Source organism: Oncorhynchus mykiss, chromosome 24, assembly GCF_013265735.2.
Source record: "Oncorhynchus mykiss isolate Arlee chromosome 24, USDA_OmykA_1.1, whole genome shotgun sequence".
Taxonomy (NCBI): domain Eukaryota; kingdom Metazoa; phylum Chordata; class Actinopteri; order Salmoniformes; family Salmonidae; genus Oncorhynchus; species Oncorhynchus mykiss.
The window spans coordinates 7,980,831-8,007,714 of record NC_048588.1 but is presented as its reverse complement, the minus strand read 5'-3'; the positions used below and the strand labels follow the sequence as shown (position 1 = coordinate 8,007,714).

The 26,884-nt window shown below is 43.4% G+C and overlaps 2 protein-coding genes across 6 annotated transcripts in view; one reads left to right on the top strand and one right to left on the bottom strand.

Annotated features, from left to right (window-relative positions):
* Nucleotides 1–13,174, top strand: part of LOC110503311 (ankyrin repeat domain-containing protein 13B) — a 40,789-nt gene extending 27,615 nt beyond the window's left edge. The window contains exons 9-16 of one of the 4 annotated variants that reach the window (XM_036961815.1): nucleotides 83–147; nucleotides 559–695; nucleotides 5,797–5,954; nucleotides 6,897–7,091; nucleotides 7,322–7,491; nucleotides 8,004–8,080; nucleotides 8,724–10,256; nucleotides 12,287–13,174. In XM_036961815.1, the coding sequence (XP_036817710.1) occupies nucleotides 83–147; nucleotides 559–695; nucleotides 5,797–5,954; nucleotides 6,897–7,091; nucleotides 7,322–7,491; nucleotides 8,004–8,080; nucleotides 8,724–8,925 (1,004 nt within the window). In that variant the 3' untranslated portion in view covers nucleotides 8,926–10,256; nucleotides 12,287–13,174. Of the gene's footprint in view, nucleotides 1–82; nucleotides 148–558; nucleotides 696–5,796; nucleotides 5,955–6,896; nucleotides 7,092–7,321; nucleotides 7,492–8,003; nucleotides 8,081–8,723; nucleotides 10,257–10,368; nucleotides 10,958–12,286 lie in introns of those variants that run through there. The other 3 variants (XM_036961814.1, XM_036961813.1, XM_036961812.1) reach the window with 3 other exon arrangements.
* Nucleotides 13,175–19,258: 6,084 nt separating this feature from the next.
* Nucleotides 19,259–26,884, bottom strand: part of LOC110503660 (protein phosphatase Slingshot homolog 2) — a 34,598-nt gene continuing 26,972 nt past the window's right edge. For both annotated transcript variants that reach the window (XM_036961389.1, XM_021582099.2), the window contains 7 exons: nucleotides 25,819–25,912; nucleotides 25,596–25,724; nucleotides 25,391–25,437; nucleotides 25,121–25,267; nucleotides 23,028–23,228; nucleotides 21,802–22,891; nucleotides 19,259–21,223 (listed from right to left, as the gene is read on the bottom strand). In XM_036961389.1, the coding sequence (XP_036817284.1) occupies nucleotides 19,751–21,223; nucleotides 21,802–22,891; nucleotides 23,028–23,228; nucleotides 25,121–25,267; nucleotides 25,391–25,437; nucleotides 25,596–25,724; nucleotides 25,819–25,912 (3,181 nt within the window). In that variant the 3' untranslated portion in view covers nucleotides 19,259–19,750. The remainder of the gene's footprint in view (nucleotides 21,224–21,801; nucleotides 22,892–23,027; nucleotides 23,229–25,120; nucleotides 25,268–25,390; nucleotides 25,438–25,595; nucleotides 25,725–25,818; nucleotides 25,913–26,884) is intronic.

Here is a 26,884-nt window from a genome sequence, read left to right as displayed (position 1 = left end):
TTCTACTAACCCTATTTCTATGGTCAGAGACTTGTTCTGAGTTCCTCTCATGAATGTTCCACTGATGTGACCTTTTTCTCAGTCGGTAAGACGCCCCTGCAAAACTTCCTAGGGATCGCCGAGCAACACATGGGGCCCAACAATGGGGTTAGTGGTCATAGTCATCATTATCATCATCATCATTTATCCAAACCATGATCCTCCTCATCATCCTCATCCTCCTCATCACCATCATCAATCCTAATCATCATCCTCATCATTGTATAGGGATTTTACCTTATAGCCAGAGTGGCTGTCAATTTTGACATGAGTAAAGAGGTCCCTGGGCATCTCTTCTCTCTCAAATATTGATCACCATTTGAATTGTCTTTGAACAATCTTTATCCCCCTCTCTCATCCTCTCCCTCTCTTTCTTTCTTTCTCTTAACCCTCCCTCCTTTTATCCCTCTCTCTCTCTTTCTCTCTCTTGATCTCTTTCACTCTGTCTCTCTTACTCTATATCTCCCTCCCTCTCTCTCTCCTCTCTCCCCATCCCCCTCCCTCTCCTTCTCTCAACAGGCCCTAGTGACTCAGATGTCATGTCCTGCCGTGACCAACCCCACAGCCCTGACAGCCGAGGAGTACTTCAATCCCAACCTGCCCCTGGGCACCCGAGATATTGGCCACCCCTGTCAACTCACCACCAAGACTCAGAGGTGACAGCGACAGCCATCCCAGCCCGTATAACACCCTCTATGCCTGGGGCCCTTGGCTATAATAGCCCTATCCAGAACCATACAACATGTCTGGATCCCAAATGGCACCCTATTCCCTTTATAGTGTTTCATTTAACCAGGGCCCAAAGTAATGCATTATGTAGGGAATAGGGTGCAATTTTGGATGCAGTCTACAGTAGGTCTCTGGTCCTGTCAAGTGTTTTGGCTCTGTCCCATGCATGTACATGTTTTCTTTCTATCCAATCAATCTACAGTATGTAGGCTGTGTGATCTGATAAATTACTATGAAAATTGAGATCACATCAATAGCCATTTAGAATTCTGCTGGTTATTGGATAGATTGTGACAAGACAACAGTGAGATGGTGTCCCAGCCCAATCACTAGGCTGCAAGTACATGATCTCATCAGTTGAACATAAACATTGATTGGTCTGAACAGAAACCAGTGCAACAAATGACAAGATGTGATCAATGCTCTAGGATGAGATAGAACTAGAGTTCCAGTCTCTCACAGTCTTTCAATATGCCTGCATGACCAACAAAGACTCTTTCTGTGGGACACGTTCCTTCATTTTACATTTCCAAACAATTTGCTACGGTGAGCCCTACTAAACAAGAGTCAGGAGTATTGTATAATATACACACTGCCGTTCAGAAAGTTGGGGTCACAATGAAAAGCACATTTGTTTTGTCCATTAAAATAACATCAAATTGATCAGAAATACAGTGTAGACATTGTTAATGTTGTAAACGACTATTGTAGCTGGAAACGGCTGATTTTTAAGGGAATATCTACATAGCCGTACAGAGGTCCATTATCAGCAACCATCACTCCTGTGTTCCAATTGCACGTTGTGTTAGCAAATCCAAGTTTATTATTTTAAAAGGCTGATTGATCATTAGAAAACACTTTTGCGATTATGTTAGCACAGCTGAAAACTGTTGTGCTGATTAAAGAAGCAATAAAACTGTCCTTCTTTAGACTAGTTGAGTATCTGGAGATTCAGCATATGTGGGTTCGATTGCAGGCTCAAAATGGCCAGAAACAAAGACCTTTCTCCTGAAACTCGTCAGTCTATTCTTGTTCTGAGAAATGAAGGCTATTCCATGCCAGAAATTGCCAAGAAACTGAAGATCTCGTACAACGCTGTGTACTACTCCCTTCACAAAACAGCGCAAACTGGCCCTAACCAGAATAGAAAGATGAGTGGGAGGCCCCGGTGCACACCTGAGCAAGAGGACAAGTACATTAGAGTGTCTAGTTTAAGAAACAGACGGTTCACAAGTCCTCAACTGGCAGCTTCTTTAAATAGTACCCGCAAAACACCAGTCTCAACGTTAACAGTGAAGAGGCGACTCTGGGATGCTGGCCTTCTAGGCAGATTTGCAAAGAAAAAGCCATATCTCAGACTAGCCAATAAAAATAAAAGATTAAGATGGGCAAAAGAACGAAGACACTGGACAGAGGAAGGTTGGAAAAAAGTGTTATGGACAGATTAATCTAAGTTTGAGCTGTTCGGATCACAAAGAAGAACATTCGTGAGATGCAGAAAAAAATGTAAGATGTTGGAAGAATGCTTGATGCCATCTGTCAAGCATGCTGGAGGCAAGGTGATGGTCTGGGAGTGTTTTGGTGGTGGTAAAGTGGGAGATTTGTACAGGGTAAAAGGGATCTTGAAAAATGAAGGCTATCACTCCATTTTGCAACACCATGCCATACCTTGTGGACGCGGCTTAATTGGAGCCAATTTCCTCCTACAACAAGACAATGACCCAAAGCACAGCTCCAAACTATGCAAGAACTATTTAGGGAAGAAGCAGTCAGCTGGTATTCTGTCTATAATGGAGTGGCCAGCACAGCCACCGGATCTCAAATCTATTGAGCTGTTGTGGGAGCAGCTTGATCGTATGGTACGTAAAAAGTGCCCATCAAGCCAATCCAATTTGTGGGAGGTGCTTCAGGAAGCATGGGGTGACATCTCTTCAGATTACCTCAACAAATTGACAACTAGAATGCCAATGGTCTGCAAGGCTTTAATTGCTGCAAATGGAGGATTCTTTGACGAAAGCAAGGACAACATTATTATTTCAATTAAAAATCATTATTTATAACCTTGTCAATGTCTTGACTATATTTCTATTCATTTTTCAACTAATTTCATGTATGTTTTCATGGAAAACAAGGACATTTCTAAGTGACCCCAAACTTTTGAATGGTAGTATATCCGGTCAAGAGTTTGGACACACCTAGTCATTCAAGGGTTTTTGTTTATTTTTCTACATGGTAGAATAATAGTAAAGATATCAAAACTATGAAATAACACATATGGAAACATGTAGTAACCAAAAAAGTGTTAAACAAATCAAAATGTACAGTACTTTATATTTTTGAGATTCTTCAAAGTAGCCCCCCTTTGCCTTAATGACAGCGTTGCACGCTCTTGGTATTCTCTCAACCAGCTTCACCTGGAATACTTTTCCAACAGTCTTGAAGGAGTTCCCAAATATGTTGAGCACTTGTTGGCTGCTTTCCTTCACTCTGCAGTCCAACTCATCCCAAACCATCTCAATTGGATTGAGGTCGGGTGATTATGGAGGCCAGGTTATCTGATGCAGCACTCCATCACTCTCCTTCTTGGTCAAAAGCCCTTACACAGCCGAGAGGTGTTGGGTCATTGTCCTGTTGAAAAACAAATGATAGTCCCACTAAGCGCAAACCAGATGGGATGGCGTATCGCTGCAGAATGCTGTGGTAGCCATGCTGGTTAAGTGTGCCTTGAATTCTAAATAAATCACTGACAGTGTCAGCAGCAAAGCACCTCCACACCATCACACCTCCTCCATGCTTCATGGTGGGAATCACACATGCGGAGATCATCTGTTCACCTACTCTGCGTCTCACAAAGACACGGCGGTTGGAACCAAAAATCTCAAATTTGGACTCGTCAGACCAAAGGAGAGATTTCCACCGGTCTAACTGTCCATTGCTCGTGTTTCTTGGTCCAAGCAAGTCTCTTTTTCTTATTGGTGTTCTTTAGTAGTGGTTTCTTTGCAGCAATTCAACCATAAAGGCCTGATTCACACCATCTTCTCTGAACAGTTGATGTTGAGATGTGTCTATTACTTGAACTCTGTGAAGCATTTATTTGGGCTGCAATTTCAGGCTGGTAACTCTAATGAACGTATCCTCTGCAACAGAGGTAACTCTGGGTCTTCCTTTCCTGTGGCTGTCCTCATGAGAGCCAGTTTCATCATAGCGCTTGATGGTTTTTGCAACTGCACTTGAAGAAAGTTCTTGACATTTTTCGGATTGACTGACCTTCGTTTCTCTTTGCTTATTTTAGATGTTCTTGCCATAATATGGACTTGTTTTTTTACCAAATAGGGCTATCTCTGTATACCACCCCTACCTTGTCACAACACAACTGATTGGCTCAAACGCATTAAGAAGGAAAGAAATTCCACAAATGTACTTTTAACAAGGCACACCTGTCAATTGAAATCCATTCCAGGTGACTTCCTCATGGAGCTGGTTGAGAAAATGCCAAGAGTGTGCAAAACTGTCATCAAGGCAAAAGGTGTCTACTTAGAAGAATCTTTAATAGAAAATATATTTTGATTTGTTTAACACTTTAACACTTTTTGGTTACAAAATGATTCCATATGTGTTATTTCAAAGTTTTGATGTCTTCAGTATTATTCTACAATGTAGAAAATACAAACCATTGAATGAGTGGGTGTGTCCAAACTTTTGACTGGTACTGTACATACAGTGCATTCGGAAAATATTCAGACCCCTTGACGTTTTCTACATTTTTTACGTTACAGCTTTATTCTAAAATGGAAGAAATTGTTTTTTTTCCTTCATCAATCTACACATTATACCCCATAACAAGTTTTTAGAAATGTTTTCAAATGTATGAAATGAAAAAAATCGGAAATATCACATTTACATAAGTATTCAGACACTTTACTCAGTACTTTGTTGAAGCACCTTTGGTAGCGATTACAGCACTGAGTCTTCTTGGGTATCACGCTACAAGCTTGGCACACCTGTATTTTGGGGAGTTTCTCCCATTCTTCTCTGCAGATCCTCTCAAGCTCTGTCAGACTTGATGTGGAGCGCCGCTGCACAGCTAATTTCAGGTCTCTCTAGAGATGTTTGATCGGGTTCAAGTCTGGGCACTGGCTGGACCACTCAAGGACATTCAGAGACTTGTCCCGAAGCCACTTCTGCATTGTCTTGGCTGTGTGCTTGGGGTCGTTGTCCTGTTGTAAGGTGAACCCAGTCTGAGGTCCTGAGTGCTCTAGAGCAGGTTTTCATCAAGGATCTCTCTGTACTTAGCTCCGTTCATCTTTGCTTCGATCCTGACTAGTCTCCCAGTCCCTGCTGCTGAAAAACATCCCCACAGCATGATGCTGCCACCACCATGCTTCACCGTAAGGATGGTGCCAGGATTCCTCCAGACGTGACGCTTGGCATTCAGGCCAAAGTGTTCAATCTTGGTTTCATCAGACCAGAGAATATTGTTTCTCATCGTGTAAGAAACAATGGCAAACTTTTGGCAAACTCAAAGTGGGCTGTCATGTGCCTTTTTACTCAGAAGTGGCCCCTCTACCATAAAGTCCTGATTGGTGGAGTGCTGCAGAGATGGTTGTCCTTCTGGAAGGTTCTCCCATCTCCACAGAGGAACTCTAAAGCTTTGTCAGAGTGACCATCAGGTTTTTGGTCACCTCCCTGAACAAGGCCCTTCTCCCCCGATTGCTCAGTTTGGTTGAGCGGCCAGCTCTAGGAAGAATCTTGGTGGTTCCAAACTTCTTCCATTTAGGAATGATGGAGGACAGTGTATTCTTTGAGACCTTCAATGCTGCAGAAATATTTTGGTACCCTTCCCCAGATCTGTGCCTCGACAAATTTCTAAAAACCTGTTTTCAGTTTGTCATTATGGGGTGTAGATTGTTGAGGCAATTTGTTTGTATTTAATACATTATAGAATAAGGCTGTAACATAAAATGTGGGAAATTCTGGGGGGTCTGAATACTTTCCGAATGCACTGTACATGTTTCCCGGTTTCCTCAGGTTCAAGGCTAAGCTGTGGCTGTGTGAGGCCCATCCTCTGTCCCTAGCGGAGCAGGTGGCACCCATCATTGACCTCATGGCCATCTCCAATGCCCTCTTCGCCAAGCTCAGGGATTTCATTACCCTGCGACTGCCACCTGGCTTCCCTGTCAAGATCGGTGAGAGAGTAGAGTACACTCCTGTAACCAGATAGTCTGCATCCTAAAGAGCTGGCACATCATGGTAGTTAAAGTGGAGAGAAACCGGGAGTGGGGGATTATCAAAAGTAGACTAGTGGTGTAAAGTACTTAAGTAAAAATACTTTAAAGTACTACTTAATTCATTTCTGGGGGTATCTGTACTTTACTATTTACATTTTTGACAACTTTTGCTTTTACTTCACTACATTTCTAAAGATAATAATGTACTTTTTACTCCATACATTTTCCCTGACACCCAAAAGTACTCCTACATTTTTAATGCTTAGCAGGACAGGAAAGTGGTCCAATCCACATACTTATCAAAAGGACATTCCGGTTCATTCCTACTGCTTCTGATCTGGCTCATTCGCTAAACACAAATGCGTAATTTCTAAATGATGTCTGAGTGTTGGAGTGTGCCCCTGGCAATTCGTCAATTAAAAAAAAAAAAATACAATTGTGCTGTCTTGTTTGGTTAATATAAGGAATGTGATTTATACTTTTACATTTGACACTTAAATGTATTTTAGGAATGACATTTACTTTTGATACTTAAGTATATTTAAAACCAAATACTTTTTGACTTTAACTCAAGTAGTATTTTCCTGGGTGACTCACTTTTACTTGAGTCATTTTCTATTAAGGTATCTTTACTTTTACTCAAGTATGACATTTGAATACCTTTTCCACCACTGAAGCTGACCCACCTGTCCTTATGCCATGTTGGACATTCTGGCTACTCCTTAAATTCATTCAGATGCTGCCTCAAATATGGTTAATTGGGATATGCCAAAATGTGGTCATTTGAGCTCTTAACATGTTTGGAATATTTACACCTATGCACATTAATTATGAATCCAGTGATAATCGTAAATCCTAAACATCTCTGTCACTGTCTCTGTCATCTCTTCATCTTCTCAGAAATTCCCATCTATCACATCCTGAATGCCCGGATCACCTTTGGGAACCTGAACGGGTGTGAGGAGGGGTCGGTGACAGGGCCGGGCAGGGTGGAGGGGGAGGTGGATGGACAGAAGGACAGCAGCCCCAGGACTGACACAGACACCCCCTCCCCAGGCAGTGACTCTTCTAGTGTCTCCAGCTCCAGCTCCACAAGTGAGAAACACACACATGGACACAGACACTCACACACTCACACACCCACCCGCCCACCCACCCACACACACACACACACACAATCCATATTTACTCTACAATTAGGGCCAGGAGTGTTTCCCAATCTTATGACTTGACCAGGACAAAGTGATTTTTCTTTTAATCTATGAAAATTCAAGAATGACCCATAACATCCCATCACTCCTGTCCTATGTCTCTCCTCCATGCAGTGTCGTGTCGTGGAGGGGAGATCCCCCCGTGTGTGTTCGAGCCTCCTCAGGGTTACACTGTGCTGGGAGGCAACCAGAGGGACAACAACATGCGTGGTGATGAGGAGGAGGATCTGCTGCAGTTTGCCATCCAACAGAGTCTGCTGGAGGCTGGCTCGGAGTACGACCAGGTCAGACTCACTCTGGCCCCTCATAGGGATAACTGCCATCTCAAAACCTGGCTCGTCTCCATTAAAGAACACAAAGGAAAATGGAAATGAGCGTCCAGGTTGTCCCTACATGTTTCGTTTATTTCCTGCCACTTGGTGCCTAATGAACACAAAGTATGGTATGATGGTAGTCCTCTTCATTCCTAAGTGGAACATAAGGCATCGTATGGTTGTTTTGTAACCTTAACTCGTATTTTGGGGGCTCATTCGGGATGTTAATCAACTACATGCACATTGTATTAGTAGTGTGTACAGTTGTGCAAAGAGCTACAAATTCCATATACACTGTAAAGACTTGTGTACGTCTGTCCTAATCGGCTAGCTAGACAAACAGCTGACTCAGTATCCTAGGGCATAATCCAGTGTCAACACTGAGATTGAAACATTGAAATGACAAGAAAGTTTGGTGAGTCTTCTTGTTGACTTGGACAATCTCTCTGACTCTGTCTGTCGACTTCCTGGTCTGTGTATAGGTGACTATCTGGGAGGCGCTGACCAACAGCAAGCCCAGCCCACGTACTCTTCCCTGTGACCCCAGTCGCCTGCAAAGGTCTGTACTTTCTCCGCACTCGACTCGCTACCCTTCTCAGCCTTTGTTTGCTAAAGCCTTGGCTCGTCCTTCTCCAGCACACTGGAGGCCAGGGAGCTTCCTGGCTGCGTTCACAGCACACAATGTCACTGTTGACTCACTCCCAGTCATGCACACACTGTTGTCTTTGTCTGCATTCCCTGCACCTCATACAGTAGATACACTCTGAGTGACTGGCCCCCACTGATATACAGTAACTCTGCCTCTCTCCTGTATGCCCTCTCTGGGAACAATACACTGCATGTTACATAAGCTCAAACTAGCACAATTCAGTGTGTGTGTGTGTGTGTGTGTGTGTGTGTGTGTGTGTGTGTGTGTGTGTGTGTGTGTGTGTGTGTGTGTGTGTGTGTGTGTGTGTGTGTGTGTGTGTGTGTGTGTGTGTGTGTGTGTGTGTGTGTGTGTGTGTGTGTGTGTGTGTGTGTGTTTGCATGACGCATGACAACCCCTCTTTCCTACCCAAATTATGTCCTGTCAAAATGAATCTAGGTCCCCCATATTTTTCAATCATTTCCACTGTCACTGTCAATTCCTCTATTCTCCTTACACAATAACCAGGTTTCCAACCTCATTGTCTCCAACCCACCCACCCACACTCTTCCTCCAGGACTCCCCAGCACAGGCCTTGCCCTCCAGCCAGCCTCTGTAACACGCCCACCAAGAAGCCCCCCACAACCTGCAGCTACGACCAGCAGCTCCGCCTGGCAATGGAAATGTCGGCGCGGGAGCAGGCAGAGGCCGAGCTACGGCGACGGCAAGAGGAGGAGGAGCTGCAGCGGATCATCCAACTGTCACTCTTGGAGAAATGAGAGCCTGATTGGCCAGATGGGCTCTAGGAGTTATGGGAGAGGAGGAGGGTGGAGGTCCAGAGAGGGTAGTCAATAAGTTCACTCTACTCCTGGCTGTGACAGCCTTGCTCCTCCGACCGTCCCATATCCCCTTTCCCACTGCGCTCCTTCAATAAGAGCCTGTCTGTGTGGCACGACAGGGCTCTACAGTGCTGGTACAGCTACAGTACAGACTCACTACTCTCTGGTGCCACTCTGCACTCGCAGTCAGTGCAAGTTTACAACAAGAAACAAGAAGAAACACTTTTAATGGAATGCTACATTGACCGACCACATCAGTGGGCTAGGGTAATACAAATTGTGTTTGTGAAGGCCACTCTTTCATAAATGGTCCTGTGATTGGGGTATAGGGTTTGAGTCCACTTCACAGACCTGGGTCTTGTTCATTAGGCACCAATGAAAGAAAATGTAATGAAACAGGGATGGACTCCTTGAAATTGTCCAATAGAAACACTTGTTTTTGTTTACTGTTGCAAATCATTCTGCTATAGTGTGCCCTAGTGAATACTGCCCTCTGTGTGAGTGTCAGTTGGGTCAAGTGGGGTGGGATGTTGAAATACTCTGTTTCTTCCTCATTTTTAATAGATTGCTACCCCCCCCCCCCCCTCCCCCCTCCCCCCTGATTTGCACAAAATTGAAAGTACTGTAATTAGACTGTGGATGGACACTTGATGACTGTTAATGGTTCTAATAAGTAGAGTGATAGAATAATAACCCTATAGAGTTCATGTTAATATGATAACACTATGACAGGAGTTCATGTTAATATGATAACACTATGACAGGAGTTCATGTTAATATGATAACACTATGACAGGAGTTCATGTTAATGTGATAACACTATGACAGGAGTTCATGTTAATATGATAACACTATGACAGGAGTTCATGTTAATATGATAACACTATATGACAGTAGTTCATGTTAATGTGATAACACTATGACAGGAGTTAATGCTAATATGATAACACTATGACAGTAGTTAATGCTAATATGATACGAGTTCATGTTAATATGATAACACTATGACAGGCGTTAATGTTAATATGATAACACTATGACAGGAGTTAATGTTAATATGTTAATGTGATAACACTATGACATGAGTTCATGTTAATATGATAACACTATGACAGGAGTTCATGTTAATATGATAACACTATGACAGGAGTTAGTATTAATATATTAACCCTATAGAGTTAATGTTAATATGTTAATGTGATAACACTATGACAGGAGTTAATGCTAATATGATACAAGTTAATGTTAATATGATAACACTATGACAGGAGGTAATGTTAATATGTTAACCCTATAGAGTTAATGTTAATATGTTAACCCTATAGAGATAATGTTAATATGTTAACCCTATAGAGTTAATGTTAATATGTTAACCCTATAGAGTTAATGTTAATATGTTAATGTGATAACACTATGACAGGAGTTCATGTTAATATGATAACACTATGACAGGAGTTCATGTTAATATGATAACACTGTGACAGGAGTTCATGTTAATATGATAACACTATGACAGGAGTTAGTATTAATATATTAACCCTATAGAGTTAATGTTAATATGTTAATGTGATAACACTATGACAGGAGTTAATGCTAATATGATACAAGTTAATGTTAATATGATAACACTATGACAGGAGGTAATGTTAATATGATAACACTGTGACAGGAGTTCATGTTAATGTGATAACACTATGACAGGAGTTCATGTTAATATGATAACACTATGACAGGAGTTCATGTTAATATGATAACACTATATGACAGTAGTTCATGTTAATGTGATAACACTATGACAGGAGTTAATGCTAATATGATAACACTATGACAGTAGTTAATGCTAATATGATACGAGTTCATGTTAATATGATAACACTATGACAGGCGTTAATGTTAATATGATAACACTATGACAGGAGTTAATGTTAATATGTTAATGTGATAACACTATGACATGAGTTAATGTTAATATGATAACACTATGACAGGAGTTCATGTTAATATGATAACACTATGACAGTAGTTCATGTTAATATGATAACACTATGACAGGAGTTCATGTTGATATGATACGAGTTCATGTTAATATGATAACACTATGACAGGAGTTCATGTTAATATGATAACACTATGACAGGAGTTAGTATTAATATATTAACCCTATAGAGTTAATGTTAATATGTTAACCCTATAGAGTTAATGTTAATATGTTAACCCTATAGAGATAATGTTAATATGTTAACCCTATAGAGTTAATGTTAATATGTTAACCCTATAGAGTTAATGTTAATATGTTAATGTGATAACACTATGACAGGAGTTCATGTTAATATGATAACACTATGACAGGAGTTCATGTTAATATGATAACACTGTGACAGGAGTTCATGTTAATATGATAACACTATGACAGGAGTTAGTATTAATATATTAACCCTATAGAGTTAATGTTAATATGTTAATGTGATAACACTATGACAGGAGTTAATGCTAATATGATACAAGTTAATGTTAATATGATAACACTATGACAGGAGGTAATGTTAATATGATAACACTGTGACAGGAGTTCATGTTAATATGATAACACTATGACAGGTGTTCATGTTAATGTGATAACACTATGACAGGAGTTAATGTTAATATGTTAACACTATGACAGGAGTTCATGTTAATATGATAACCCTATGACATGAATTCATGTTAATATGATAACACTATGACAGGAGTTCATGTTAATATGATAACACTATGACAGGAGTTCATGTTAATATGATAACACTATGACAGGAATTCATGTTAATATGATAACACTATGACAGGAATTCATGTTAATATGATAACACTATGACAGGAATTCATGTTAATATGATAACACTATGACAGGAGTTCATGTTAATGTGATAACACTATGACAGGAGTTCATGTTAATGTGATAACACTATGACAGGAGTTCATGTTAATATGATAACACTATGACAGGAGTTCATGTTAATGTGATAACACTATGACAGGAGTTTATGTTAATGTGATAACACTATGACAGGAGTTCATGTTAATGTGATAACACTATGACAGGAGTTCATGTTAATTTGATAACACTATGACAGGAATTCATGTTAATATGATAACACAATGACAGGAGTTCATGTTAATGTGATAACACTATGACAGGAGTTCATGTTAATGTGATAACACTATGACAGGAGTTCATGTTAATATGATAACACTATGACAGGAATTCATGTTAATGTGATAACACTATGACAGGAGTTCATGTTAATATGTTAACCCTATAGAGTTCATGTTAATATGATACCACTATGACAGGAGTTCATGTTAATATGATAACACTATGACAGGAGTTCATGTTAATGTGATAACACTATGACAGGAGTTCATGTTGATATGATAACACTATGACAGGAGTTGATGCTAATATGATAGGAGTTAATGTTGATATGATAACACTATGACAGGAGTTGATGCTAATATGATAGGAGTTAATGTTAATATGATAACACTATGACAGGAGTTCATGTTAATATGTTAACACTATGACAGGAGTTAATGGTGATATGATAACACTATGACAGGAGTTCATGTTAATATGATAACACTATGACAGGAGTTCATGTTGATATGATAACACTATGACAGGAGTTGATGCTAATATGATAGGAGTTAATGTTGATATGATAACACTATGACAGGAGTTGATGCTAATATGATAGGAGTTAATGTTAATATGAAAACACAATGTCAGGAGTTCATGTTAATATGTTAACACTATGACAGGAGTTAATGGTGATATGATAACACTATGACAGGAATTGATGCTAATTTGATAGGAGTTAATGTTAATATGATAACACAATGTCAGGAGTTATTGTTAATGTGATAACACTATGACAGGAGTTCATGTTAATTTGATAACACTATGACAGGAGTTAATGTTAATATGATAACACTATGACAGGAGTTCATGTTAATTTGATAACACTATGACAGGAATTCATGTTAATATGATAACACTATGACAGGAATTGATGCTAATTTGATAGGAGTTAATGTTAATGTGATAACACTATGACAGGAGTTCATGTTAATGTGATAACACTATGACAGGAGTTCATGTTAATTTGATAACACTATGACAGGAGTTAATGTTAATATGATAACACTATGACAGGAGTTCATGTTAATTTGATAACACTATGACAGGAATTCATGTTAATATGATAACACTATGACAGGAGTTCATGTTAATGTGATAACACTATGACAGGAGTTCATGTTAATGTGATAACACTATGACAGGAGTTCATGTTAATATGATAACACTATGACAGGAGTTCATGTTAATGTGATAACACTATGACAGGAGTTCATGTTAATATGATAACACTATGACAGGAGTTAATGGTGATATGATAACACTATGACAGGAATTGATGCTAATTTGATAGGAGTTAATGTTAATATGATAACACAATGTCAGGAGTTATTGTTAATATGTTAACCCTATGACAGGAGTTCATGCTAATATGATAGGAGTTAATGTTAATATGATAACACAATGTCAGGAGTTAATGTTAATATGATAACACAATGTCAGGAGTTATTGTTAATATGATAACACTATGACAGGAGACTGGTTCGTTGGCAGCTAGTCTGCTCACAGTTACATCATCCTAAACAGTTACAGCATCCTAAACCTTTCAATGTGTACGGCCATCATGCAGATGCTGTTGCTCACCCTTTGGACTCCGTAGGGAATGAAATACCTTTTATGTGAAGGCATACTATATGGCTTCACATAAATGAATATATACTGAAGAAAAACAGAAATGCACATGCAACAATTTCAAACATTTTACTGAGTTACAGTTCATATAAGGAAATCAGTTAATTTAAATATATGCATTAGGCCCTAATCTATGGATTTCACATGATTGGGAATACTGATATGCATCTGTTGCTCACAGATACCTTAACATAAAAGTAGGGGAGGGGATCAGAAAACCAGTCAGTATTTGGTGTGACCACCATTTGCCTCATGCAGCAGGACACATCTTCTTTGCATTGAGTTGATCAGGCTGTTTATTGTGGCCTGTAGAATGTTGTCCCACTCCTCTTCAATGGCTGTGCGAAGTTGCTGGATATCGAAATACGTTGAGCCAGAGCATCCCAAACATGCTCAATGGGTGACATGTCTGGTGAGTATGCAGGCCATGGAAGAACTGGGACATTTTCAGCTTCCAGGAATTGTGTACAGATCCTTGCGACATGGGGCCGTGCATTATCATGCTGCAACGTGAGGTTATGGCGGCAGATGAATGGCACGGCAATTGGCCTCAGGATCTCGTCATGGCATCTCTGTGCATTCGGATAAAATGCAATTGTGTTCGTTGTCTGTAGCTTATGCCTGCCCAAACCATAACCTCACCGCCACCATGGGGCACTCTGTTCACAACATTGACATCAGCAAACCGCTCGTCAACACAACGCCATACACTTCCATCTGCCCGGTACAGTTGAAACCGGGATTCATCCGTGAAGAGCACACTTCTCCAGCTTGCCAGTGGCCATCGAAGGTGAGCATTTGCCTACTGAAGTCAGTTACAACCCCGAACTGCAGTCAGGTCAAGACCCTTGAGAGGACGCCGAGCATGCAGATGAGCTTCCACGAGACAGTTTCTGACAGTTTAAGCAGAAATTCTTCAGTTGTGCAAACCCAGTTTCATCAGCTGACCTGGTGGTTGGTCTCAGACAATCCCGCAGGTGAAGAAACCGGATGTGGAGGTCCTGGACTGGCGTGGTTACATGTGGTCAGCGGTTGTGAGGCCGGTTGGACGTACTGCTAAATCTTCTAAAACGACGTTGAAGGAAGCTTATGGTAGTGAAATTAACATTCAATTCTCTGGCAAGTTATCTGGTGGATATTCCTCCAGTCAGCATGTCAATTGCAAGCTCCCTCAAAACTTGTGACATCTGTGTGACAAAACTGCACATTTTAGAGTGGCCTTTTATTGTCCCCAGCACAAGGTGCACCGGTGTAATGATCATGCTGTTTAGTCAGCTTCTTGATATGCCACACCTGTCAGGTGGATGGATTATCTTGGAGAAATGCTCACTAACGGATGTAAAAAACAAAATTTGAGCAAATGGAACATTTCTGGGATCTTTTACTTGAACAGATGGCACCAAACACTTTACATGGTGCATTTATATTTGTGTTCAGCGTAGATCCATCTTTTTCATGGAGGTTATTACAGGGAGCACAGATATTGTAGGTTTCTGTTATCAAGGGAGAGGTGAGATATGGGGAGAATAGAGATGACAAATGGGGACTGGTGGAGACGCGTTTCATGGTGAGCTTTGTGAGTTTGAAATTCTAATGAAAAAGCATCTGTACCTGATATGAATGGAGTTGTGATGTGTTTGTCTGTGTGGAGTTGTGGTATTTGTATGGCATTCCAGCATAGCCTACACGTGTGTGGGTTTTCATTTCTGACCTGAGCCAAACTCTGAGGGAGGGGGGGGGGGGGGGGGGTATATATGGGCGGCACGTGTCACAAGTTGCTTGGTTTTTAGTACAAAAAAAAAGAAATAGTATTAGAACAGCAGCACAAGTTAGGAGTCTGGTTCATACTCCTATTTATTGTTTAGCTTGCCAGATAATTATTATTTTAAGTGGCTGATTTTCACAAAGTTGGAGCTAGAGGTAATGAAACAATGTGGCGTATGTATGGAAGTCAATAAAAACAAAACGTCGGTGGTATTCCCGTTTCTTTCATTAAAGGACAAATGCACAGCTTTTTAACATCGGATGACTTATCTCCAGCACCAAACCAGTGTCTAACTTAAACATTCTGTTAAAATTATACGATAAGAAAAAGTATTAAGAATTACTCCAGATGCCATCATAGAACAGGTAATACAATAACATGTATAAACCAGCACAATCTTCACAGCAGTTTATGACAACCCAGCACCTTGGCTGATCTCTGAATATACTGTACTTCGTGCCAGTGGCATACCACCCTGCATCCCACTACTGACTTGCCTCTGAAACTAAGCAGGTTTGGCCCCTGGATGAAAGACCAGATGCTGCTTGAAGTGGTATTGGATGTCCAATATGAGGCACACTTTTGTCAAAAAAACACATATCCCACAGCAGTGATTGGGAACATTGCCCATCATAGGGTGCTGTCTTTCAGATGTGATGTTAAACGGGTGTCCTTCTGACCCTCTATGGTCACTGAAGATCCCATGGCACTTATTGTAGGGGTGTTAACCCTGTTGTCCTGGCTAAATTCCCAATCTGACCATCATGGCCACCTAATCAACCCCAGCTTCCAACTGGCTCATTCCTGTAACTATTCCCTAGGTTGTTGCTCTAAATGAGAATGCGTTTTCAGTCAACTTACCTGTTAACAAAATGAACACAAACTGTATCCCTGCAGTCAGATGTTACCAATGATAAGTATTAATCCTAGATTACACACAGGTGCCGCCATTTAGGTACACCTGCATTGTAAAATATTTTGGAATCTATAGAAATGCATTTATTAATGTCTACATTCGTGTTTGACAAGTATATTATATTACAGACTCCTTAATACATATTTTTAAATTATATTATGTGAACTGAACATTTACAGTACCAGTCAAAAGTTACCTACTCATTCAAGGGGTTCTCTTTATTTCTACTATTTTCCACATTGTAGAATAATAGTGAAGACAAAACTATGAAATAACACATATGGAATCATGTCGTAACCAAAACAGTGTTAAAGAAATAATAATTACATTTTATATTTGAGATTCTTCAAAAGTAGCCACCCTTTGCTTTGATGACATCACACTCTTGGCATTCACTCAACCAGCTTCACGAGGTAGTCCCCTGGAATGCATTTCAATTAACAGGTGTGCCTTGTTAAAAGTGAATTTGTGGAATTTCTTTCCATAATGCGTTTGAGCCAATCAGATGTGTTGTGACAAGGTAGGGGCGGAATACAGAAAATAGCCCTATTTGGTAAAAGATCAAGTCCACATTATGGCAAGAACAACTCAAATAAGCAAAGATAAACGACATCCATCATTACTTTAAGACATGAAGGTCAGTCAATCCGGAAAATTTCAAGAACTTTGGACGTTTCTCCAAAAGCAATCGCAAAACCATCAAGTGCTATGATGAAACTGGCTCTCATGAGGACCGCCACAGGAAAGGAAGACCCAGAGTTACCTCTGTTCATTAGTTACCAGCCTCAGAAATTGCAGCCCAAATAAATGCTTCACAGAGTTCAAGTAACAGACACATCAAAATCAACTGTTCAGAGGACTGTGTGTGAATCAGGCCTTCATGTTCAAATTGCTGCAAAGAAACCACTACTAAAGGACACCAATAAGAAGAAACTTGCTTGGGCCAAGAAACACAAGAAATTGACATTCGGTAGAAATCTGTCCTTTGGAATTTTTTGATTCCTACCGCCGTGTCTTTTGTGAGACGCAGTGTAGGTGAACGGATGATGATCTCCGCATGTGTGATTCCCACCGTGAAGCATGGAGGAGGTGGTGTGATGGTGTAGTGGGGCTTTGCTGGTGACAATGTCAGTGATTTATTTAGAATTCAAGGCACACTTAACCAGCATGGCTACCACAGCATTCTGCAGTGATACACCATCACATCTGGTTTGGGCTAAGTGGAACTATCAATTGTTTTTCAACAGGACAATGACCCAACACACCTCCAGGCTGTGTAAGGGCTATTTGACCAAGAAGGAGAGTGATGGAATGCTGCATCAGATGACCTGGCCTCCACGATCACCAGGCCTCAACCCAATTGAGATGGTTTGGTCCGCAGAGTGAGGGAAAGCAACCAACTCAGTGCTCAGCATATGTGGGAACTCCTTCAAGACTGTTGGAAAAGCATTCCAGGTGAAGCGTATTGAGAGAATGCCAAGTGTGTGCCAAGCTGTCATCAAGGCAAAGGGTGGCTACTTTGAAGAATCTCAAATATATAATACATTTTGATTTGTTTAACACTTTTTTGGTTACGACATGATTCAATATGTTATTTCATCGTTTTGATGTCTTCTATTATTATACAATGTAGAAAATAGTAAAAAATTAAGAAAAACCCTTCAATGAGGTGTCCAAACTTGACTGGTGCTGTATATAAATATATAAAACATTCTATTGAGCAGTATTGTTACTATCCTCACTACAAAGAAATTCTTAAATACATGTAATTTAGTCCTTGAAACATTTGAAATACTGTAGGATTCCCATTCATTCCTATGGAGGAGCACCAATATGGCAGCAGGTGGCTTCAAACCACTCATTGGCCATTTACACAGCAATCCAGGGTTTCTACACATCATTGGGTGATAACTTTCCTACGTAGTTCAGTATTTACTAGCCAGCTCACCAAATGACTGAGAAGTACAAGCACAAGCCCGGGAACCAGACAGGCTGTTTTGAGCAGCATTCACATCCACTTTCATCTTTAAAAACGAATCTGATTTTGCTGGAACGAATAACATCAAAAACAGTACGAGAGGGGCTCAGCGCTGTAAACGTGTGGAGAATCTTTAGAGGTAGAGGATAAATAACATATCCATCCCAAATGCATTTGGAGGGCGCTAAACCAAACTAAAACTACTGAGTTTTAGGGGCAGGCTTTACATTTCATTCACAAGGTAGATTCTTTGAAAGCTTTCCAATATGACAGCACCCTGTGTATATCAGACACTATATCATCTGGGAGGCTGGCAACCTAAATCTCAGACGATTTTAATTAAACCGATGAACCAGGGAAGTAAAATTGTCAGTGTTAAATATTCTCCAGTGCAGACTTCACTACCTTAGGGAAACATTACTTACACGTAGATGCTGGATATTTTTGAGTTGGTGCTTTTTCCAATTGCTATTTCCTGAACGCCTCAGAACACTTTGGGCCTAACATTGCACTTCCTGTCCTGTCCACATGGGGGACGTCAAGACAGATCCTCAATATAAGGCAGAGCCATTGAAACCTGGGCAGAGTTCAGCAGGGCACAACGTTGAGCAGTGTTCACAGAGAAATATGTTACGTAGAACAAACACACCTCTCTGACATGTAGAATAAGCGACCATGTCGTCTCTGTACAGGACATTTCTATCAACAATGCTCAACAACGTTTACAACTGAACACAGAATACTACAGGAGATCTCTTTAAAAAATAAAACTCCTCTTGATTTCAATCATGAATCACAGGAGTCATGTTGCATGTATTTAAAAAAGAATTTAATAAGTAACAGCTACAGGATAAAAAACAACAACTTTGTCTCGTTTAAAATAAGAATAAAGGATGTGATTTACACTTCTCTTCACACAGACAGGCTACCATAGAATCAGTGCAAAAACATTCCCCAGGTAAAAACAACTTTAAAAAAGATTAAAACAAGAGTAAAGTGCATGTTGTTTGAGAAACAGCCCACTAATTATAGTTGTAGAAATTACAGCTGTTTTAGAAACCATAAGGGGGGGGCACAGACACACATACCTCCACAGACTCAGCATTCACCTGAACATACACAGACCACAAGTCCACACTAACAGATTACATAGGGTCCAACACAGCTAGTCAGTGCACACATACGACAGACAAGGGCCCAAGGGGGACAGTCTGGAACATAGTGCACATGTAGGGCCTAGGCAACCCCACACACACACACTCACTCATAGACATAGGCCTAGGGCCGAGTGTAGTGAGGTTACATGGTATTATAGAGCACAGTGGCAGTCCGTTTCTTGTCGGTAGCCTTGCGGACCCGCCGCAGCAGGTGACTCTTCCCACTCTTCGGGGACTGGGTGCGGGTGAGCTGGGGGGAGAGGTCTGTCTCTACCTCCTCCCCTTGAAGAACAAGAAATGGAGGTGAGGAGGGAGATGGGGGATCGCTCCATGCAATCTGGGAGCCCCTATCAGTCCTGTCTGGGTCCAGTGGGTACACCCCCTTTAGGGGGGCCCTGGGGGTGGTGGGGGGGCTCCAGGACAACACCCGCTGCTTTTTGGAGACATCTTCTAAGCTGGGGTGATGGTGAGAGCGGGGGTGAGGGGTGGGCACCAATGGGGGTCCATGAGGGCTGGCAGTGGTGGGCCGTAGGTCCCAGTCACTCAGGTCGTTGGCTGACAGCTCCAGGCAGTCCAGCTTGGCCAGCGAGGCTGAGCGCTTCATCAAGGAGGGGGGCGTGAGGCCCGCCTGGCGGATCCGCACCTCGATCTCCATGGCCCTATGCCACAAGGGCATCTCCCTGTGATGCAGGCCCTGGAGCGGACGCTGCCCCTGACCAGGTCTCTCTCCAGCCCCCAGTCCCAGCCCCCCCGCCTCATACAGGAAGGCCTGCAGCTCCCTCAGGGTCTCCTGGATCTTCTCCAGCTCCTCACTGCTGCGTGCCAGGGCCAGCCTTCCGTGGTGGGGCGGGGGAGGAGAGGGGCGATCCGTGTCTGAGTCCAGGGCCGTCACCCCCTCCAGCCACAGCAGTGCAGGGGAGGCCCGGAGCTGGGCCCTAGATGGCTCCAGAGACGGGCACACGATGATTGGGATTGGCTTAGGGGTGTTGCGGGCGTCTGGGTAGTGAGAGAAGGAAGGCTCTGCGGCAACGTCCATGTCTAAGACGACAAACTCTCCCTCCTCTGTTCCTCTGGTAAACTCTGCGTCTCCTTTGGGCTCTGCAGACACAGTGAAAGCCTCGTTCAGTATTCGTCCTTGTTCAGGAGCAGGGGGGAAGTCAGTGGTAGGAGCGAGGAGGGGTGGGCAGTCCGTGCTTGGCGTATGGAGAGGGGAGCCCGTGGGGTGAAACTCTGCACTGGGGGAGTGGAGAGGGGAGCGTTGGGTAGACGTGTTGCTGAAAGTTAAGTCCAGCTCCTGCCTCAGCCTCTGCTCCAGTTGTTTGGTTGCCCTGCGCACCGAGCCAGCCGGCCAATCCGAGGGAGGCGTGGAGGGGGATTGTGGGTAGGAGGAGGGCGAGGTCAGTGGTGCCACCTCGTCCTGGTCATCTGGGCACAGCTGCTGGGGGCTGCGGGGAGCCGGCTGAGCGGAGGGGAGGGGCGTCACTGCGGGGGGGTGGGATATGGACTCTATCTCTGTGACGATATGGCGGACTGACAAGCCGTTGTCGTGATGGGGAGGCGGCGAGGCTTTGGCGTGACTGGATCGGTCGCTACAGTGCTCCGTATGGGGGGAACTCTGAGATGGAGACGGAACAGAGAGAATGGTTTGAATGTCTGCTTTAAATGATACCTAAGCACAGTTACCTTTGTATTAATGCTGGAGCATCACTAAAAGCTTCTAAAAGACATTTTACAGAAAGAAAAGAACACCATCACAAAGTCTGTAGACAACAGCTGTCTCAGACTGCTAGGACCAGCTCCTCCTGTCAAGATAATCTTATTCGTTGTGATCTCAAAGGCAAAACTGATGAAAATCAGCCCTCCTAGTCTGAGACGCTTGATACATAGGGCCTGATGTTACATATTAGCAATGTATTAGCAATCGAAACTGATCATAACGGTACTTTCAATAGGTGGCAGTATTGTACAAACCATCCCAAAAGACATCCTTGTGTTTCCCCCTCCCTATCCAATGGATTTGATCATAATCCATTCGATTGACTGCCTCCATTGAGTACTGTAATCTTGTTAATCACTCAGTAACTCTCAGCAGGGCTGTGGAGCCCTGAATACCATAGACAGGAGGCTGGCATTCATCATTCAAAGTAATTTCAATGTAAAAAAAAAAAGACAATAAAAACATGGCCACCTCACCTTTCCCTGTTCCTCTTCCTCTGTGACTGGCAGTGCTCCAGCAGGGTTCTCGGGGGACAGCGGCTGCAGCTCCTGGCTGGGGCACCGCGGCTGAGGCGTCCGCTGAGCCATCTGCTCCGAAAGAATCCGAGTCCTTCCGTCTTGGGACAGGCCCAGGAATTTCTCCCGGGCGCTGAAGAAGTCAATGCTGTCTGTGCTGAGGTTGGAGGACGCGGTAACACATGTGGTGTCAACAGGGTTAGCGAGGACAGTGTCTTTGTCACCGCCGCCACTGGGGTTGTTGTTGTCATCATTGGCGTAGGGTCCTAAAGACAGAGGCGTTGTTGCGGTGAGTGGGCTCACGGCCATGGGGATCCCTGGGGATGCCATAATGACACTTTCCCCCCTCTCGCTCAGCGGGTCTGACAGGGAGCATCCCAGGGTGTCCGAGTCGTCGCTGGACTCCAGGGTGGCCTGAGATACGACTTCTGAGCTGCTGAGATCAGGCAGATCCAGGGTCAGCGCTACACTCTGGTCTTTCTGTTTAGGCACAGGACTGGACAGCTGTGTGCTCAAACCTAGATGGAGGGATTTGGCCAGTGGCTGGGGGAAGAGAGAAGGAGGGAGGATATGCAGTGAGGGGGGAGGATGGGGGACGGCAGTGATTGGTACTGTCACAGCCACCACCGCCAGAGCAGAGTTGTCCATTCTTTCCTCGGGCACCACCGTAGCCGCCCGCGGAGCAGGCAGCGGCGGGAGGAAGGGGTCCTGGCGGGGTCCCCGCCCTCGAGAAGACCGGTTCTCCCGGGAGTCACACAGACCGTTGGACGCTGACGGGCCAGGGGAGTGGGAGTGTGAGCGAGTGAGTCGGACGGGCTCCGACTGCGTGTCTGAGATGTGGGAGCCCTCGGCCTTGTTGTCGGGGTCATTGGCGGCGCCAAGCGCCTGGAGCAGGAAGCGTTGCAGGGATGGGGTGGGGCCGTTGTTGTTGTGGGGGTCCGAGTGGCCCACGGTGTGGCTGTGAGGGCGCGTCTTACACAGCAGAGACTCGTGGCGCTCTGAGAGGTCGCTGTCCGAGTGGGAGCGCCACAACTTGTTGTGCCTCTGCTTACTGCAGAGAAAGGAGGAGGAAAAGAACAAACTGTCAATTCTCTTCATTCCATCATTTACACTGGAGAAGAGGTCACTGCAGAGCCAGTCGTCTGTGTGGCCCAGGATGTGAGAGCTGTGTGTGTGTGTGTGTCTACCTGGCCAGCAGGATACCCTGGTACTCCTCCAGCTGCTTCATGAAGGAGGGGTTGGGCTTGGTGACGCCGCGGCGCTCCTTGACGTAGTCGAAGGCCCTCCCCAGGTCCCAGCCGTACTCCTTCATGGCGTAAGCGATCACCGTGGAGGCCGAGCGACTCACACCCATCTTACAGTGGACCAGGCACTTAGCCCCTGCTTTCCTAATAGGGGAACACAGAGCACGGGTTAGAGGAGAGGGAGTGAAGAGGACAAGCTGATGACATACAGTGCATTCAGTAAGTATTCAGACCCCTTCCCCACATTTTTGTTATGTTACAGGCTTGTTCTAAAATGGATTCAATTATTTTTTCTCCTCATCAATCTTCACACAATACCACATAATAAAAAAGAAAAAACAGGTGTAGAAAAATAATCTCTTATATAAAATATTACATTTACATAAGTATTCAGACCCTTTACTCAGTGCTTTGTTGAAGCACCTTTGGCAGCGATTACATCCTTGCTACAAGCTTGACACACCTGTATTTGGGGAGTTTCTCCCATTCTTCTCTGCAGATCCTCTCAAGCTCTGTCAGGTTGGATGGGGAGCGTTGCTGTTCAGCTATTTTCACGACTCTCCAGAGATCTTTGATTGAGTTCAAGTCTGGACTCTGGCTGGACCACTCAAGGACATTCAGGGACTTGTCCCGAAGTTACTACTGCGTTATCTTGGCTGTGTGCTTAGGGTCGTTGTCCTGTTGGAAGGTGAACCCAGTCTGAGGTCCTGAGCAGGTTTGTTCCGTTCATCTTTCCCTCAATCCTGACTAGTCTCCCAATTCTCTCCCGGAGCTTTATGGACAATTCCTTCAAACTCATGGCTTGGTTTTTGCTCTGAGACAGGTGTGTAGAGACAGGTGTGTACCTTTCCAAATCATGTCCAATCAATTGAATTTACCACAGGTGGACTCCAATGAAGTTGTTGAAACATCTCAAAGATAATCAATGGCGACAAGATGCACCTGAGCTCAATTTCGATTCTCACAGTAAAGGCGCTGAATACTTAAGGTATTTCAAGTTTTTTATTTTTTATTTTTTATTCCTAAAACCTGTTTTCGCTTTGTCATTATGGGGTAGTGTGTGTAGATTGATGAGGATTTTATTTATTTAATCCATTTTAGAATAAGGCTGTAACGTTTCAAAATGTTGAAAAGGGGAAGGGGTCTGAATACTTTCCGAATGCACTGTACAGTATTGTATCTTGATATAGTGTCTCATGGTTATGGTAAAGAGCCTTCAAACTCAACTCTGGACCTAGAAGCCAGTTCTACTGCTTGTTTTCATTGTTCCCCTCTAATCAGGGACTGATTTAGACCTGGGACACCAGGTGGGTGCAATTAATTCTCAGGTAGAACAGAAAACCAGCTGTCTCCAGACTTCGCAGGGTAAGAGTTGAATACCCCTGGTAAAGACCCTTCACATTGCTAAAAAGAACAATGCTAAAATCAAATATGCAAAAAATGACATTTTAATATAAACATTCTCAAAATTAAAGCGAATCCTCTTAAAACCTAATCAATAATACTACATTTTCAGCCTCCCGGGTTAAGGGCGCTGTACTGCAGCGCCAGCTGTGCCATCAGAGTCCCTGGGTTCGCGCCCAGGCTCTGTCGTAACCGGCCGGGTTAGGGAGGGATTGGTCGGTAGGGATGTCCTTGTCTCATCGCGCACCAGCGACTCCTGTGGCAGGCCGGGCGCAGTGCGCGCTAACCAAGGTTGCCGGGTGCACGGTGTAACCTCCGACACATTGGTGCGACTGGCTTCCGGGTTGGATGCGCGCTGTGTTAAGAAGCAACGGCTGGTTGGGTATCGGAGGACGCATGACATTCAGCCTTCGTCTCTCCCGAGCCCGTACGGGAGTTGTAGCAATGACACAAGATAGTAGCTACTACAACAATTGGATACCACGAAATTGGGGAGAAAAAAGGGCTAAAATTAAAATAAATAAATAAATAAATATATATATATATATATAATAATACTACATTTTCTTTGACAGATGGTTTTCAAGAGACTCAAGGACACCTAATAGAGTGCATCATATCAGAGCTCTTACTTGGCCTTGGTGATGAACTTATAGGTGTCGTTCCAGTACTCCAGCAGGTTGGTGGCCTCCTCGTCGTACACGCGGATGTTGTGGTACTCAAACACGCCCGGGAAGAAGTTGTCGATCTCCCGCGTCACGTTGAGGATGTATCTCACACTGAAGGAGTGAAACGGAGAACGTTACTCGTTGGAACTTCTACTCAGTATTGAAACTGTGCTGCAACTGTCACAGTAACCAACAGTCTGACATGATGATAGACAAGTCAGAATGGTCTCTTACCCGCTGGTCTGCAGCTCCTCCAAGTTTGAAGCGTTCCACTCAGAGCCCTGGATACAAAAACAGAATTAAGTCCAAACTCGACAGATAATCTTAGAGATATCAGTAGACAAACGGGCAGAAAAAGGGACAAAAAGAGGGAGACGACTTAAACGTAGTGTACTATACAGGCAATAGGGTGCCACGCAGTCCTTGACCGTGTACTTACCAGGTAAACATGGTCAAATATCTCTGTGGGGCTGTCCATCTGACCCAGGATGACGATCATCTCGTTGTCAATAAACTCCTTAAACTCCCGAAGGTTGCACACCATCTGCATCTCCAGCTCTGTGCGAATCTGAAGAGGAACCAGTAGAGAACCCGTTAGAACCCGTACATAACCTGTTCGAACCAGAACCCGTAGTGTGTGTGCGTCGACACCTGTAACCCACCTCTTTGGAGGTGACATTCTCCAGGTCTTTCTGCATCATGATCTCGCGGAGGCGAGTCTTGATCAACCTCTCCGTGCGTTCCCTCTCTGTGGGCCTGTGGACACACAAAACACACCCTCAGTACACACACACACACACCTCTCAGTCTACCTCGGAGGGTTACAGGGACTCAATTTACCTCTCACCCAAAACAGCTTGACACACCACACTAAATATGACTTCGAGGAACTCACTAAAGCCACTTAGTGCCCCAGGTTCTCCACATCATACAAAACCACAGAGCTCAGTCCACATTTGTTATTGTTATAATGAGTCCCTGCCCTCCCTTCTCTAACTGCATTTGAGGACACATTTAGCCACTTGCGCAGCACTAAGGGAAACATGCCCTGATTAGGTCCCATGAGACCCCGCTTCTGATCTCCCCCCTGCCTCAGTCCCCACCCCCCCAAAATCACTCCCTCTCCCCTCCCTCTATCCTCGTCTGTTCCCCCTCGCGATCTCTCGCTCCCGCTCCTACCAAATCACCTCTCGTCACAATTCACACCGTAATGTAGGTCAGTGGCTATGCTCCCACAACAGTCAACATTGTGCAGCAGCAGCAACAGGTGTGTTGTTGTCCCAGTCTGATGACCCGTCACGCTTATAATAATAATAATAATAATAATAATAATAATAATAATAATAATACGTCCTTATTGGAACATCGGAAAGAGCTTGTTTACAGAAACAAAGACTTGATTGACCTCTTGAGGAAAGGGTTTGGGGACTTGGGACACTTGAAACTTGTTGCACATTCCAGGACAAGACAGAGCTACCACCGGGGTTGGGTTACTGGCTCTGCCAAGAGACCCTGACCACTTTGAAACACACACACGTGCCAATGAACTCAAGGGTAGGGATCAATTTCATTTTAACTCAGTCAATTCAAGAAGTAAACTCGGAATTGGAGTCCATTGGAATTTCAGTTGACCACCTGAATTGAAATTGACCCCAACACACTACAGTCGTAAGCGATACACTGTATGCAACTTCACACATTCACGCTATACATGCATATTTGCAGGGA